This window comes from Oenanthe melanoleuca, chromosome 17 (genome assembly GCF_029582105.1).
Source record: "Oenanthe melanoleuca isolate GR-GAL-2019-014 chromosome 17, OMel1.0, whole genome shotgun sequence".
Taxonomy (NCBI): domain Eukaryota; kingdom Metazoa; phylum Chordata; class Aves; order Passeriformes; family Muscicapidae; genus Oenanthe; species Oenanthe melanoleuca.
Window position 1 is genome coordinate 6374923 of NC_079350.1, and position 14967 is coordinate 6389889.

Genomic DNA, 14967 nt, shown 5'->3' on the forward strand with positions numbered 1-14967 from the left:
CCGGATTGCATTTACGCAGTTAATAGCACAGGCTGCTTAATCCCTACTGGACTGGACATGAGACAAATACAGGAAAAAGGATTAATGGCAAATGTACAGGGAAAAAAAAAAAAAAAAAAAAAAAAAAAAAAAGCTAATGGAAGAAACTCCAGGCACAACTGAGAAATCAAGGTAAGGAACAGTCCAGGTGGCTTCAGTGGGGGACGGGGGATAATGACGACAGCACCAAGTATGTGAAAAGCAGCTGAGGAAAGAACTGGAGCAAAAACAGTAAGGCAATCACAAAATAAAAACAGTATTCAAAGAATGATTTAGAAATTGTCCTTAGAAGTAAGCTGGTATGGTTTGACTTTTTATGGCTTTAACTTTATTTCCAGAAAAAGTCTATTTCTGTAAAGTACATCTTTGAAACTGTGTGTTACAGTTCCCTCCAAGGCAGTGATCAATCTTAATAAAGGTGCACCAGTACAAACCAGAGTGATAATCCCTCCTGGAGAATGGGGGTGGAAATCAGTCAACCACCAGAACAAAACCCTCCAGCATCAGCATTCCTAAATGTGTATTAACAGCTTTTCAGAGTAATTCAGTTATGTCTGGACTCCAGTCACATGAACCCAGACGTGTCTTTTGTAAGTGACAGACATGAAATGCTGCACCTCATGCACCATGCCCCAGCTTTCCAGTGCACTGCATCCCATGTACTCCAGATCACTGCTGGGTAGCCAGGCTCTCCAATACTTTCCACTGGGATTTATTCCAGAAGAAATATTTCCAACCATTCCTTGTATCTAAATCTTAAAACTATTAAGCTCCTCCTAACATGAATTATGTTAAAAATATTGTAAGAAATTAAACAATGGAGGTTATTTTAAAAATCACATGCAGCTGGTGACCAAGTGCTACAGGAAAAGCTGCATAAGGAAACAAAACTTGTGCCAAATGGAGAAAGACAGTCACAGAAAAATGACCCTTTGGAACTTAAAACTATAGAACAAGTCCGATGAGTTTTGGAAGGGTAAGCAAGGGTGGAGCAGGGAGAAGGCACAGAGAAATAATTCTAACAGACTTAGCTGCAAGCAGCAAGGGATGGATACATGACACTTTAAAGACGGGACATGCCCAGCAGAGCCACTCTGCTTTGAGGTATTTGTAATTTACATTCTGTCTTCTGGAAGCAAAGAAGAAAAGCTGGACATCAGGAAAACAAATCCAAGAAGGGAGTGTAACAGTAAATGCTGTGCAATACATCTATTGTTACACACTGTGCTGAAGGCAGACCAACCCAAAGCAACACATATCCAAGGACTTCTTGCCACATCTACAGAGCACGAGCTCTTTCTGGTCTGAGGCCAGGGATGTGTGCCAGGAGCAAAAACATCACAAGCAAAGAGCTACCAAACTCTTATGTGTAAAGAAAGGGATAGCTGGATAGATGACTCAGTTACTAAAGCACAAGTCTGTAATAATGTGCGTATTGAACGCTGAAAGATGCATTTGCTTTTCTGAACTCTCATCATGCACTGAGTCACCACAGCAACTCCCACTTCCATTGTTCCGACAGACGATGTCGGAGCTGGGTTAGCCAACAATGAGCCATGAGCCAGGCTGCCAAGCCCACCACCACTGCCTTCCTCCCATAAGCAAATCCACAAGGATTTAATCTTCAGAAGAAATCAGAGCAGGTCTGCCCTGCAGATTGCACTTGAGTCTGCCCACGTCAGGCACCAGCTCCCACACTCAGGGTTTTGTACACCAGTGGTCCTTTCTCCAGCCTGGCTCACAGGTGGTATTCCTCTTGCTTTGTGCTACCTTCACACCCAACATGCTCTGAAGAACTTGTCTAACTCTGGACCTAAACACCTCTTAGATCTAATATTCCACAGCTACAACCACTGAACAATCAAATGTGCATATAACAGGCATGAGGGTAACTTAACTAAGTTACCTCTTATGAATTCTAATCTACACCTCCCTGCCTAAGCCAGTTGACTTACAGGGGGATGAAAAAACCCACACTGAGAGAATTCCCTGTTACTGGGGGGTGGAAGGCACAGAAGGAGGGATTTTTAGGCTCATTATCAACGACTGCATAGTAAATCCCACAAAAGTTAAAAAAAATCCCAATCCTTAGAGGGCCTATTGGCCCTCAAATTTTCCCTGTGGCAATAACAGACCGAGGAACTAAAGCTTCAGAAGGTCACAAACACTTAAGAAAAATTCCAAAGTTGCTCTGTACAGATGCTTACAAGATACAGTAAATTCCAGAGACAATATGTGTTTCTGTATCACAACGTGACATTTCTTGAAAGCCTTTTCACTTCTGGCAGACCACAGATGTAAAATGAAGACTCGCTGATTATCCGTTGCTGGTGTATTTATAAACTTTCTTCATCCCCTAAGTGTTAGCCGTCATTCTGAGAGATTCCAGATTTGCATTTTGCTGACTGAATTTAAACTCTCAGTGAAGAAAGACAGCAATGTAAACTCCACCAAGGAGGACTCTGATAATGTGCCCACCTCACAAGGCACAAGACATGGCTACAGCTCTGTACTGCAAGACAGGTAGCTTTGAACACAAGATGCTTTTTTGAAGAAAAAGCTACTTATAAAGAAAAATGCTACCTTTCAAAACAAAACCAACGCTTGCCCCCCCAAGATGAGAAAAATCCAGACATGGGGCAATTCAATAGGCAAAGGCTTTGTTGGGATAGAAAATCTGGCAAATGAAAACACAGAAAGGAATCAACACAAGACTAGGAACATCACTAACACAAGTGATGTGCAGAGACAAATGCTTTTGCCTCTAAGGCAGATTTAGGACACGTGAAGACATCATGAAGCCAGAATAGTTAAGTGACTTTTTTTGCCAATATCAACCCTGCTTCAGCTAGGAGAGTTTGCCAAGGTAGCTGTATCAGAGAGGTCTTTATAGTGCAAATTAACCTGCACATGAGGCCAAGTTAATTTCTGGAATAATTTCATTAATACCATATGATGTAACATCACTGCAATTTGGCTTGAATATGCTGAAGAGTCTTTCAGCAAATAAGCTGCCTGAAGTCAACCCCGGTGCTAAAAGTAGGTTTAGTTACCCAAGAGGTAACACCCAACCATGCTCAGACGTGTTTCCCTATGAGTCACTTCTATAGAGTACATATTTACTCAAAACAAATACAATAGCCCAGGAGAAGGCCCTTTATACATTAGCAGCAACGTTTTCATTCCAGGATCAACACGGGTGTTTATGATGGCTCCTTTATAGAGGCACCATCCAGCAGCACAAACCAGGTCACCGGATTTACGGACAAGGTCCAAACACGTTCTCCCTGAACCTCTGTCCCCTCCATCAACATCTGTCACTGCTGGTGTTTATCAGCAAAAAGGCCACTCAGCAGGAGAGGTTCACAAATGAGAAGAGGCTGCTGAGCAAAGCTTGTTGACCCCTGACTCACCACTGTACTAGTGGTGATGGGCTGGGACTCCTAAATCTGCCTCTCCCAACTCTCCCATCCTTTCTGCCCCAGTTTCAGTGTCAGAGCCAGCAAGAAGGGAGAGAAAAGGGTCTGAGACACAGCAGTTAGAGCTGATTTTGCTTCTCTGGAGCCAGAGCTGCAGACAAACACAATTCTCTAACAACGAACAATATCTCATGGCTACTTGTCCTAATGAGAGAAAGGTAATTTCATAAATTACATCTTGTTTAAAAGCAGAATATGGGAGAGCTCTGCATTTAGAGGCAGCAGCAAGCACTGGTTAAGACCTTGGGAGATGTCAGCACAGGATCCCATTGCAGGAGCAGGTTTCTGAGGATCAGAGAGGCCTTACCTCTCCCCTGTAGCTGTCACCACAAGCTGCATTCAGACATGCTCCCTTGATTCTCTCCTGCTGAGAGCAAATGACATTGGGGATCTACTGCATCACTTCTGGAGGGAAAACAACAGGCAGGTTTGTTTTGGAGGAACAGATGCACTTACAGCAGGAGAAGTCATCACTATAAACCTACAGCAGAAACAAACCTTAAAGAGAACAGGAGTTCTTAAAGAGAACAGTATGATCAGCTACTCCCTGTACAGCACAAAAAGGGTGCTCAACAAAGCAGAAAGGCAGCAAAGGACAGCAGCAGTTGAAAGAAATAGACTCCTCCACAGCACAGTTTCCCTGCATCAAAGAGCACTGCAGGCTACTGAAGGTACAAATGAGCAGCACTGCACTTGAAAGAATTTGACATTTATATAGATGGAATAGCCAGGTGTTACCAGAACAGGCCACTGAGAGAAGCCAGGGAAAGCTGTCCTGCAGAGGGGATCACTGTATAATTAATCTGTAACACAGGCAAGCAGACTACCTCTTCTCAGCCCCTACTGCTTAGTCTGGAAGCAGGATGCTGCACTAGATGGGGATGACTGGTTGCAGCAAGGTTGCCTAAGTGCAAATGGCATTACTTCATTTGGGAGCAATGGAGCATTAACAGCTCTGGAAAAATTGCTGAATTATAAATATCCTATGTGCCTCCCTCACAGTCTCTGACACGCAGGCACAGCCTAAGCAAGAATGGGAGGAACAGGAGCTAGCAGGAGAAATAAGTATGATGGAAACACAACTAAACTGGAAACCCTTTCTTCAATCTATACAGGTGCAAACAAAAACCCACTGAACACCATGATGCCACACCCAACCTCACCTTTGCTGTCCCAAAGCATGGATAAAGCCTCAAAGTCTGATACAAAGCCAGGTTAAAAAACAAAAATTCTCTATGCCAGGATTTTTTCCAGACAAGTGTTTCCTTCTTCCTCTCCCAGCCATTTGCACTTTTTTTTTTGATCAACAGTATTATCCCTTTAAGACTGGAAACAAAAGTGACCGGACAGAGAACAAGACAGCTGGAAAACATTGTCAGAGTTTACTCTGGCCTCCCCATTCTGTACTCCTCACACTCCCAACTATCAATTCAGGAGAAATGGAAACTCCACTGGCAGGCAGGAGCACAGGTAGGCATGCACTGACCAGTCCTTCATGTGGCAGCTGGCTGGAGGGAGTCTGTTGATCATTAACCAATAGCCATTAGTGAAACATCTTGTCACAGTCATTTCATACAAAGTTTTATTTTGGAAGCAAAATGGACGTATGTGACTTCCCCAAATGGAAACCCTGAGGCCACATCCATTTAATGGGATTTTCTATTACAGGTACTTTGATCTGCTTGTCCATTCCACAGCCAGACTGGAGCACAGTGCTTGGTAATTTCTGACAGGCACTAAATAAACCTTATATTTGTTTTCTACATTTGGTCTACTGAATAGCAAGAGACGGTATTTGCCTCACTGAGGGAAACATGCAGCTCAAGAAAGCTCCAAAAGAAAGTTTTCTAGCTTTAGTTGGTTATTTCAGAGAGCACATTTCAGGGTAGTTACCAACCACATGACCTTTGAAGGTCTCTAAAGCTGCATTGCTCATTAGTGGCTGCAGCTTTCTAGCCCTTCCAGGACAGTAAACCCACATAGTCTCTTCCTTCCTCCCATGTAAACACTCACAGCACTTTCAGGCTGAACAGACAGAGTTAATTTCTTATTTAAAGTATAGCATACAGCAGTAGAAGTATTTTTAGCTTCATCCCATATCCTACTACAACATGGGACCTCCTTCAAGGCCTCTCACCAATGAGGTAGGATAAGGCCAGCCAAAGGAAAGTCATAATCCTGCTCTTGCCAGCCCAGCTACTCGCTATCCGCAGGGAGTGTGGCTGCTATAGACTGTATATGTTACTGCTTAGGTAGAACATCCTGTCTCTTCCACACCTGCCTCCTCCCAATCCTTTAGTCTCCATGTGCTTCCTCTTCATTGTCTTCCTCATCCCCATAACTCCACCCCAGCTCCTCGGCCTTATCCTACAGCTACAGGGGTGACCCTTGCTTGAGAAGCACGTGACATTGACATCCACGACAATCAGCGATTTCGAATCGTGCACAACAATTCCTTTTCTTGCTCACAGGATTAAAAATACACCAAACAAGAAGGCTGTTCATGCAGTGAACACAGGCACAACTGTTTGTCTAGTGGGAAGTGCCTTTCAAACCCAGGCACTAAAATGAGATGCCCAGTCCCACTGTATGGTACCAGAGGGATCATGATGCCAAGTCCGGAGTTACAACAGCGACGTGCATCGTGTCTCCCAGCAAGTGCACTTGGCACAATGTGAATAAACTGCAAGAGGAAAAAAATAAAAGTCTCTCACCCTGCAGGGCAAGCAGCTGGTACTGTGGTGGGCTGACACAACCTGAAATAACACCTGAAATGATCACCTTTACAGCACAGATTACTGTAGAAGAAACATGCAGATCCAAATGCTGGTCCAGGGAACTTCTCAAGGCTTCTGGTTATTACAAAATTACCCACAGCTATGAAATGATTCCTGACCCATTTCAGAGCAGGCTGCAAGCACAGTGCAGAGCTGGCAGCCCACAGAGGATGCAGAACATATCCTGTTTGAAGAAGGGAGGTCACACACAGAGCCACATCCGCCTGTCCTCGCACGGATGAGGCCTCACAGAGCCACGCACAGGTGGATGCTGCAGAGCTCACCACCCCACACTGCCAGGCCTGAAGTGAGGGAGGTTTCTGATCTGAGCAAGACACTGGGCTCTTTCCTGAAAGATGTAGTTTCCTGCCATAAAATAGTAATAAGAAATAAATCTGTACCTGCCTCATTTATCTAGAAACTGGTACCAGAACAACTTGCCACTGGCAACTTATGGCCTATTAAAATACCAACTGCTGTGCAAAGAGACCACAGGCTGCCAAAGGCATGCATGAATTCCTCAGAAATTCAGCTACAAAGCTAGAGTCAACACTAATGGCAGCTCAAGAGCACAAAGAATAAAGAGACTGGAAGCCCTTCAGGTTTTTTACTGTATTTCAGAAATAAATACATGTCTTAAAGGAGCAGGGCCACTTTCACATACCTTCCCTGATTCTCAGCCGGAGCTCATGGTATTGTCACCCTGCAAAATAAGTGGGCCACAGAGCCCCAGTTTCCCAGTAGAACATTCAATGAGTAATTTTTTTAAGCCAAGGGCTGCTTAAGTCACACAGATAAGGCTGTTGCTAAGAGTCAGCTGTCAAAGCAATGCCAGCTCAGAATCAGCGATGAGGGGAAGTTTGAAAGCCGCCTATATCTGAACGTATTTACTGATGCTGTACACACAGAGTATCGGTTACAGAGCTTTAGATTGCAGCTTCTGGTCAGCAAAGCAGCCTCTGCCTGAGCCCCAGCAGGCATGTCAGAGCCAGGGCATGAACAGAGATTGTTCTTTACCCGACAAGATACAGCCCCCGTGGCAGGAAGGTTTTAACGTAATTCTGCCAGTCTTGGGACAGGCTTCAATGCGATAACCAGTGACAGGAAGAGGCAAGTATGGCACAAAGCAAATCAAACCACTCCAAAGCATCTGTCAGACCCTGCAGGTGTAGCAGCCAGAGCCCAGAAAAGGTGAGAGAAGTGCTCTGCAAACTCAAAACACAACTTAAGATGGTTTGTGCTGGGGACCTTGTGGTGCTCCATCACTTCTGCAATTTTTCCAACGCTCTCAACTTGCGAGAAGTTAAACCTCATCCACTGCTTCCGCTCTCACGACTTGTACCTACGTGTAGCTGCACTCCTGGAATGAACCCCCTTTTTCTCATCTTTGCTGTCTAGTTTCTCTGTATTTGTTTCAGAATGCAAGGCACTGCATTCTATGCTTTAATATTATCTTGAGGTGGGTCATGTTTTAGTGCAAATCACTTCTAGAGGCTGTATTCAAATCACTTCTCCACCAACACCCCCAGCATATTCCTGAGGCTGTGCCAGGAAGGAAGGATGTTATGTGAAGCTGCTCTGGAACATGAATACTAAGTCTATTGATCTGTGTAATTGTAATATTTGTGCATGTAGGGAAGGTTGGCATTTCCAGACACATTTGCAACAAAAGTACTTTTAAAATACGTTAACACACCACACGCTCTAGCAGAGGACAGAGCCAAGAACATACTATCCTAAAATATGGAACTGGGAGAATGGTTTAAAGTCACAATCAAGTTCCTTGCTCTACTAAACTGTGACAATCCCACTGGAATCAAAAGGCAGCACTCAGCAAGTGATCCCCTTTTCACTACAGACAGTTTTCTTCCCTCTCGGGGATTCTAGAAGAAACTATTTAGTTACTTAACCTTTGTTTTAAGGCCGACAGTAGTCAAGATTCAGATGTCAACCAGGCTGAATCAGTCTTTCAGTCTCTGATTAAAGAAACAGTTAATGATTTTCCAGTCTGAAAAAGCCAAATGTGGTCAGCTTAATTACCTGAAGAGTCCTGTAGTGTCAGGCACAATGACTATTTATGTAAAGATGGTGAAGTAGGTGACTTCTAACTCCCACCACCAAGAGCTGCATTCTGGAGATGGCACACCTTGCGTCTCCCGTCACAAAAATTTTTGAATCACCAGCCCTATGTTAGCAGGGCAATGCTTCTCCCCTTTATTTATGTCCTACTGAAGTGAATAAGTTCTGTTTATCACCAAGGCATTATGATGCTTTTTATCCCACCAGCGGCCAAAAGCAAGTAGCTTCAGGTCATTTGTGCCTACACAATGATGACAGAGCCATACTTGTACAAAAGCTGACCTCAGTCCACAGGGAGCTGTCACTGTGAGGTGCTGTCCCAAATATCAGCATTTCTTTGGTTTTCTGGATGCAGCTTTACACCACCAAAAAATAAATAAAGTATGCAGTGCAGGAAGAGGCCTTTCATACTGACTCTATTAAAAATAGCAAGAACATAGAAAGGCTAAGAACATTGTGGGTTCAGGCTGCAGCACTGACATACTTGGAGGTCAGACCACCCCAACAGGGTCAGGCCTTCCCAGATCGAGCCCACATGCAAACAGGGCAGGGCTGCAGGAGACAAGCTACACTCATTATTTCAAACTGCTAGAAGTGCCAGAATCAGGAAACCAAGCTGAAATGCTGCAAGTGCTTGGAAAAGCATGGTCTCAAAGGAAATGCAGTCTGAGGTGCATCCAGAAGACAATGAGGAAGGTGGGAGATGCCTCAAAGCTACTCAACTTATGCAAAACAGTTTCTCCTCTAGAGTCAGACAGGGGCTTTCAGAGCACAACCCCTTCCTTCAAATCCAGAAATACCAGAGTGAAACTGCTGGCAGGCTAACAGAACAATGTAGGATGAGGTGTCAGGAGTCTGTGGATAACACCTGGCTTTCCACTTCCTTCACGCTGTGCGCCAGCAGTGCTCGCTGCCAACACAGAGCCAGAAATCACTCAGCACAGAGGCAAAGAGCACCTGGCTGTCACTCAACACGAACTCTGTAAGCAGAGAGAGGGAATTTAATTGAGTCTTCCTCTTCTGGGATACCCAAAGATGAACTTACTACATCAGCCTGTAGCTTTAGGCACTCATTTGGACATCCAGGCTCCTGCCTTTGCTGATCCATGGATGGGATACCTCCCAATGAACTTGGTCTCATCTCTCTAGGAACGAAGCTGCACAACCCCCTAGAAAGCTTCAAACTGCTACAAAATGCAGCCGCCCACCTGCTCCACAAAAGTGGTTGCCATGAATACATCCCTACTTCTCTGCTCCTGCTATTTTTAAACATACTTGGGAGGCAACTGAATTCACTGGTGGTTGTGCTATTTAAGTATCTGGATTAATAATATTCAAGGAATACACTGCTACTTCTCTGTGGGGAAATACAGCACCTGCCTGGCCTACACCTGGTTCAGATACCTTTTCAGATGCCCAACTTCTGTAATCCAACTGCAAGGTGATAAACCCACAGACACAATAGATACTTTTAGCACAGAGAACTGTAAAGTGAAACCTGTGAGTTTTATTCCTCAGAAGCCCCAGAAGAGCTTAAGGAAACTTTATAAAGGGAAAGGACAAGCAAAAATATATTTACAGCCGAAACTTTAGTCATTAAAATACCTACAGTTTAATGCAAGACCTGAGCACAGGAAAAGTAGAACTAGAGTACCTGCCTGTAAAAAATAGTAATTTAAAAAACCCTAAACAAACCAGAAAACCCAGGAAAGGCACATCCCCATTGCTGAATGTGCTGACAGGACCTGAACCTTTTCCAGACATCCTTGAATTCCTAAGAGCATTTAGTTTTAATACATTTCAGACAGGTTCCCCTCCAGCCAGAATTGTGAGCAGTCTGGGAAGGGGGTCCCAGCCCAGTGTGGGCCCCATAAGACCCAGAGCAGCAGGCTGTGGCAGCTCTATGTGTGCATCCAGGCTGAGCTGGACTTGGGACCAGGACAGGCTGATGGCAGCCAGCACCACAGGCTGCTGCTTCTGCCTTGCCCACGGGTCAAATGATCCCAATGCCTGACAACTCACTGGGTATATCATATTCCCACCTCCTGCCACAGACATGCACGAGGTGTCAAACAAGCTTATTGTAAATAATGTGAAAAATTTGTCTCTGGAGGTTCCTGTATAACACTCCCCTTTTCACAGTACAATTACAAAAACTGATTTAATGTTTCCTGTGAAGAATTGCTATACCTACTTCTAACCTCAGTTTACAGACTCCAGGTGACATGGGACACATTATTCAGATCAGTTTTCTGACAACTCATGGTCATGAAGAACTACAGCTCAGCTTGATCACAGCCACAGACCTCCAAATGGCCCAGATCACAGAAGCCCAAATCAATTGCAGAGCAAACACCAGATTTCGTTCATAAGCAGCTCACAAGAGATTACCTGCCAGACATTACAACCTCAAACCCAATCAGTTTTGGAAATGGTTGATTTCAGAGAAACAATCACAGACTCTAAACAACTTACAGATTTCTAACACAACACATACAGTTTTCCTTTCTTTTAATCTTTCCCGGTGAATACCAAAAGGTGATAGAAATGAAGAGGGGAGCCCAGAGCAAAGCCAAGGCATGACCTGGGAGCCTCTCTACACGGTAACTCTTCTGGAAATTCACCCCTCTTGAAGTTTCTCTAACTGCAACAGGGAAAAATATCTGGAAAAGGTCAAATGACTCAATACCACTGAGACCCGTAACTTTTCAAGCAGGAACAGGTTTCCATGTGCTTTCAGTTAGAGCACAGACAGGTTGGGGAAAGGCGGGAAACCCCCCAGCCCACTCTGCCTCTGCTCCTTTTGAAAGCTATGTATGTGTTTGGTTTCGAATTACAGTTGATTTTGCTGCTGGAACACATCTGCAACGCTGAGCGAACTGCTGAACCCCAGCCAGCTCAGAAAACAACCCACACGGCTGGCAGCACCAGCAAATCCCAAACGGCTCCTAGAAGCTGCTTTCAGGGACAGCAAGGAGAGAGAGATGGACATTTCTCTGCACAGGCTTTTCCTGCAACATCCTCCAGTGCCACTTATTCTTTTATGACTCCAGGAAATGGAAGGGTTAATTTCTTTCCAAGTTCACATTCTGTTTGAATTCCTTAGATAAACTGCTTCCACCAAACACAAGGATCTAGCCTCAGGGGAGAATACTGTGAGGAAAAGCTCTTTTGATAGATTTTCTTCAAAAGAGAAATTAATTCATAGTCCATTTCTGGAGGTGTTCCACACCCTCGGCTTCCACCGACTTCAGATGAAGCTGCATTGTGCCTCTGGAAAAAAACCCCCAAGCTTTGAACACTGCCCTACCACTTCTGTTTGGAAGACAGAAATGTTTTATGCTTACCCAATAAAATATCTCCTGAAATGAGAAAGCTCAGTACACAGCACCCCAAAAAGGAAAACCAGACCCAACCAGCCTTTAACCCTGGGATAAAGCCATTAACAGTAGCATAAACTGATCCTGTACCTTTAAAACTCAGTAGTCACTCAGGAAAGCAAAAAAACAAGTTTTGAAAGCCACTGAAGGCTTCCCTCACATTTTGAAGAGGAAAGCAAGTCTGGGCTGTTTTGGAATTTGCGTTTGCATACTATTTGTGATAATCTGTGTGCATAGTTGGAAACAAAGCAAGTTTTTATTAGCAATTAGTAACAAGAGTGGGGACAGACCTGCCTGAAGGAGTCAGAGAAATGCCAATACAGAATGGCAGAACCTTTTAAGATGCGTAGCAGAACGATACCAACATGACACAGAAAACACTGCTGCTCTGAAGTGGGAAATGCAATGGCATCAGTTCAAGGAGATAAACTGGGTCTTTAACACCAACAACTTTGACTCCAGGCAGCAGTTTTCCCTTGCACAGCAATTTGCAATGCAAAACAAACTATTTCTACCCTTACCAAGAAGAGAAATTCGGTATCAAAGGGGGAGAGCAACGTTGGGAAGGGTTGATTTGCTTAGACATAGCTTTCTACAGAGTTGAGTTTCAAGTAAGGCATTAAAGCAGTACAGAACAGGGCTTGAAACAGTGTGTGAGAACTTGGGCAAGGAGGAGGGGGAAAGAGAAAAGAGGATTTAATCCCCTCTTAGGGGAGTGACCTCCCACTCCCTCCCCTCATCTCTGAAAAATTCAATCCAGCTCAGATCAGCCAACACCACTCAGGTTCAGAGCTCTCCAGCTATGTACTTCCCCTGCTCCAGAGAATGATATGGCATGTGGGGCCCTACAACCGAACTATTAAAATCCCACCAAGGGGTAAGCAAGTGGTGGCCATATGCTAAACCACTCAAGGGAAGAATAATAAGGAAAGAAGCACAGCCAGGCAGCAAGTCTGCAGGCAAGGTCTTACCTGGTAGATAAACTAGCAAAGTCTCCTCCATCTAGCAGCCTGATTTTGCAGAACAGAACCCCATTGACAAAGGGGACAGCAGTCAGCTCTTCTAGAGTGAAACTTGTCTGAAACTTGAATTTCTTCTTCTTCATCAGGAAAGCCATGGGCAAATTCAGCGTGGAAAGCTCAGGAATTCCAAACAAGATCAGGGAGAAGTGGCTCACAGCACAAACAGACAAGCAGAGGAAGGGCAGTCGTTCCGGGAGCACAAGCAGGGAGTAAATTCCAGTTCAGTTACAACGACGGCCCAGCTTCAAACGCACGATTCTCTTCTCTTTGGCGGTCGGATCTGGCTGCGGGATCATCGCCACGGCAGGCTTCAGGTGAGTAGGAAGAGGTCAGATTAAATCTCTGCAACATCTCCAAGGGAAAAGGGGAGGAGGGAAGTTGGGTCTCAGCTCCAGACCAGCAGGAGCTGTCCCAGTTAGAGGCTGCAGTGCTCTGTCTTCAGCACAACACCTCCTGAAAGCATCTCTTGTGAGAAATCATCTCGAGTCCTTGGAGAGGCCTTAGGTCTGCAGGCAGCACATTCAGAGAGCTTCCAGTCTCTCTCCTGTGCAACTCTTTGATACAGGTCTTTGGGTCAGCCTTTGGGAGGGAAATGAGTAAATTAGTTCCAGCCAGTCTTGGACTCCTCCTCCTGTTCTAAAACCTGTTTGGATGGGTAATATTCAGTCCAGACTCATTCCAGTCTGAAGAGGTATGGCCCCAATTAGCCCAGCCCCAACATCCTCTTTCCCCTTTTTGCCTAGGGCAAGCTTCACTGTTGTCATCCCCCTTGTAATTTCTGTTTTGCAAAGCAGCTAATAAAAATTTGCTCTATTTTCAGTCATCATATTTAGAAGCAGTTTACAGCACAAGATCATTATAATGCGTAGTCTAACAAGAGGAATGAAAAGCCGTCTCAAGAAATGAAAAATATGTTTCTTTCCTGCATTTTCAACCAGCCCTAAGCGTTAGCACCTGTATCTTATATATGGAGAAAGCAGCAGAGAGGGGAAAAAAAAACAAGCAGCCTGCTCCAGATTACACAGCATAACAACCGAATCAGGTCATCTGGCTGTCCAATCGCCAGGCCCACCGGGAATGCTGCCTGCCCCCGGCACCGGGTCTGCACAGAGCTGTGCCCTGCACAGTCCAGATCTGGGGCTGGAGACAGCGATTTCGTTACACATTTACACAACACCTAAACCAGGGAGGGGGGAGCTGATTAACATCTCAAAGGGACAAGGTTATGAACACCGGGCAGTAAATCCTCACTGATTCTAGGAGCTGCCTGTGTGGGTGGTGGGTGATTAAAGACCCTCTCCTGCCCGGTGGCTGCGGGAGAACCAGCTGGCTCTGCCAGGGCCCGAGCACCTCGGAGATTCCGCTGTCCCGCAGACACCTTAGAGCTGAGCGGGACGAGACGGGTCAGTGCTCCGCACCACCAGCCCACTCCACGAGCTGTTGCCAGGTCTCAGCCTTGGCCGCTGTGAGGTCACAGCCTGTCCCCTGGCATTCCGGGGTCATGCACTGAACGGTACTCAGGAGCCAGCTCTGTCCGAGCCGTGCACTGAGCTGTGCCCAGGACCGAGGTCTCTGTCCGAGCCGTGCACTGAACTGTGCCCAGATCTCTGTCCGAGCCGTGCACTGAGCTGTGCCCAGATCTCCGTCTGAGCCGTGCACTGAACTGTGCCGAGATCTAAGCCCAGTTCTGTCCGAGCCGTGCACTGAGCTGTTCTCAGATCTTAGCCCACTTCTTGGCCCTGTGAACCCCCGACTGCCCTGCAGCCCAGCCTCAGGGGCCAAACACCCGAGCCATGCCCGGGCCGAGCCCAGCTCCGGCCCCACAGCCCGTGCACCGAGCTGCAGCCCGGGCTCAGCACCCTCGCAGCCCGTGCAGCCCGATCTTACCCCTCTCCCAGCCCCCCATCACCAGCTGCCTTACGGAAGGTCTCAGCCCGCTTCCCAGCGCCCTCCGCTGACCTGCGGCGCGGTCTCGGCCCGGTGCCTGCCCGGCCCTGCCCGCTCCTCCAGCCCGCTCCTCGCACGGCGGCCGCCGCTCCCCGACCCGGCCGCCTCTGCCCGCGCTACGCCAACTGCGGTCGCTACGCCGACAGCGCAGGCGGTGCGCGGGCAGCACGCGAGGAGAGCGGCGCCGCCGAGCTTCGGGAATACTGACAGCACGTAACCCCCGCCCTCCCCCCCGAGATTAGAG

General features: G+C 46.2%; 1 protein-coding gene across 4 annotated transcripts in view; it reads right to left on the reverse strand.

Annotated features, from left to right (window-relative positions):
* Positions 1 to 14898, reverse strand: part of EEIG1 (estrogen-induced osteoclastogenesis regulator 1) — a 37325-nt gene extending 22427 nt beyond the window's left edge. Inside the window, exons 1-2 of one of the 4 annotated variants that reach the window (XM_056505394.1) lie at positions 14736 to 14898; positions 12726 to 13355 (exon numbers count right to left, since the gene is read on the reverse strand). In XM_056505394.1, the coding sequence (XP_056361369.1) occupies positions 12726 to 12871 (146 nt within the window). In that variant the 5' untranslated portion in view covers positions 12872 to 13355; positions 14736 to 14898. Of the gene's footprint in view, positions 1 to 12725; positions 13356 to 14027; positions 14244 to 14697 lie in introns of those variants that run through there. The other 3 variants (XM_056505399.1, XM_056505395.1, XM_056505396.1) reach the window with 3 other exon arrangements.
* Positions 14899 to 14967: the final 69 nt, after the last annotated feature.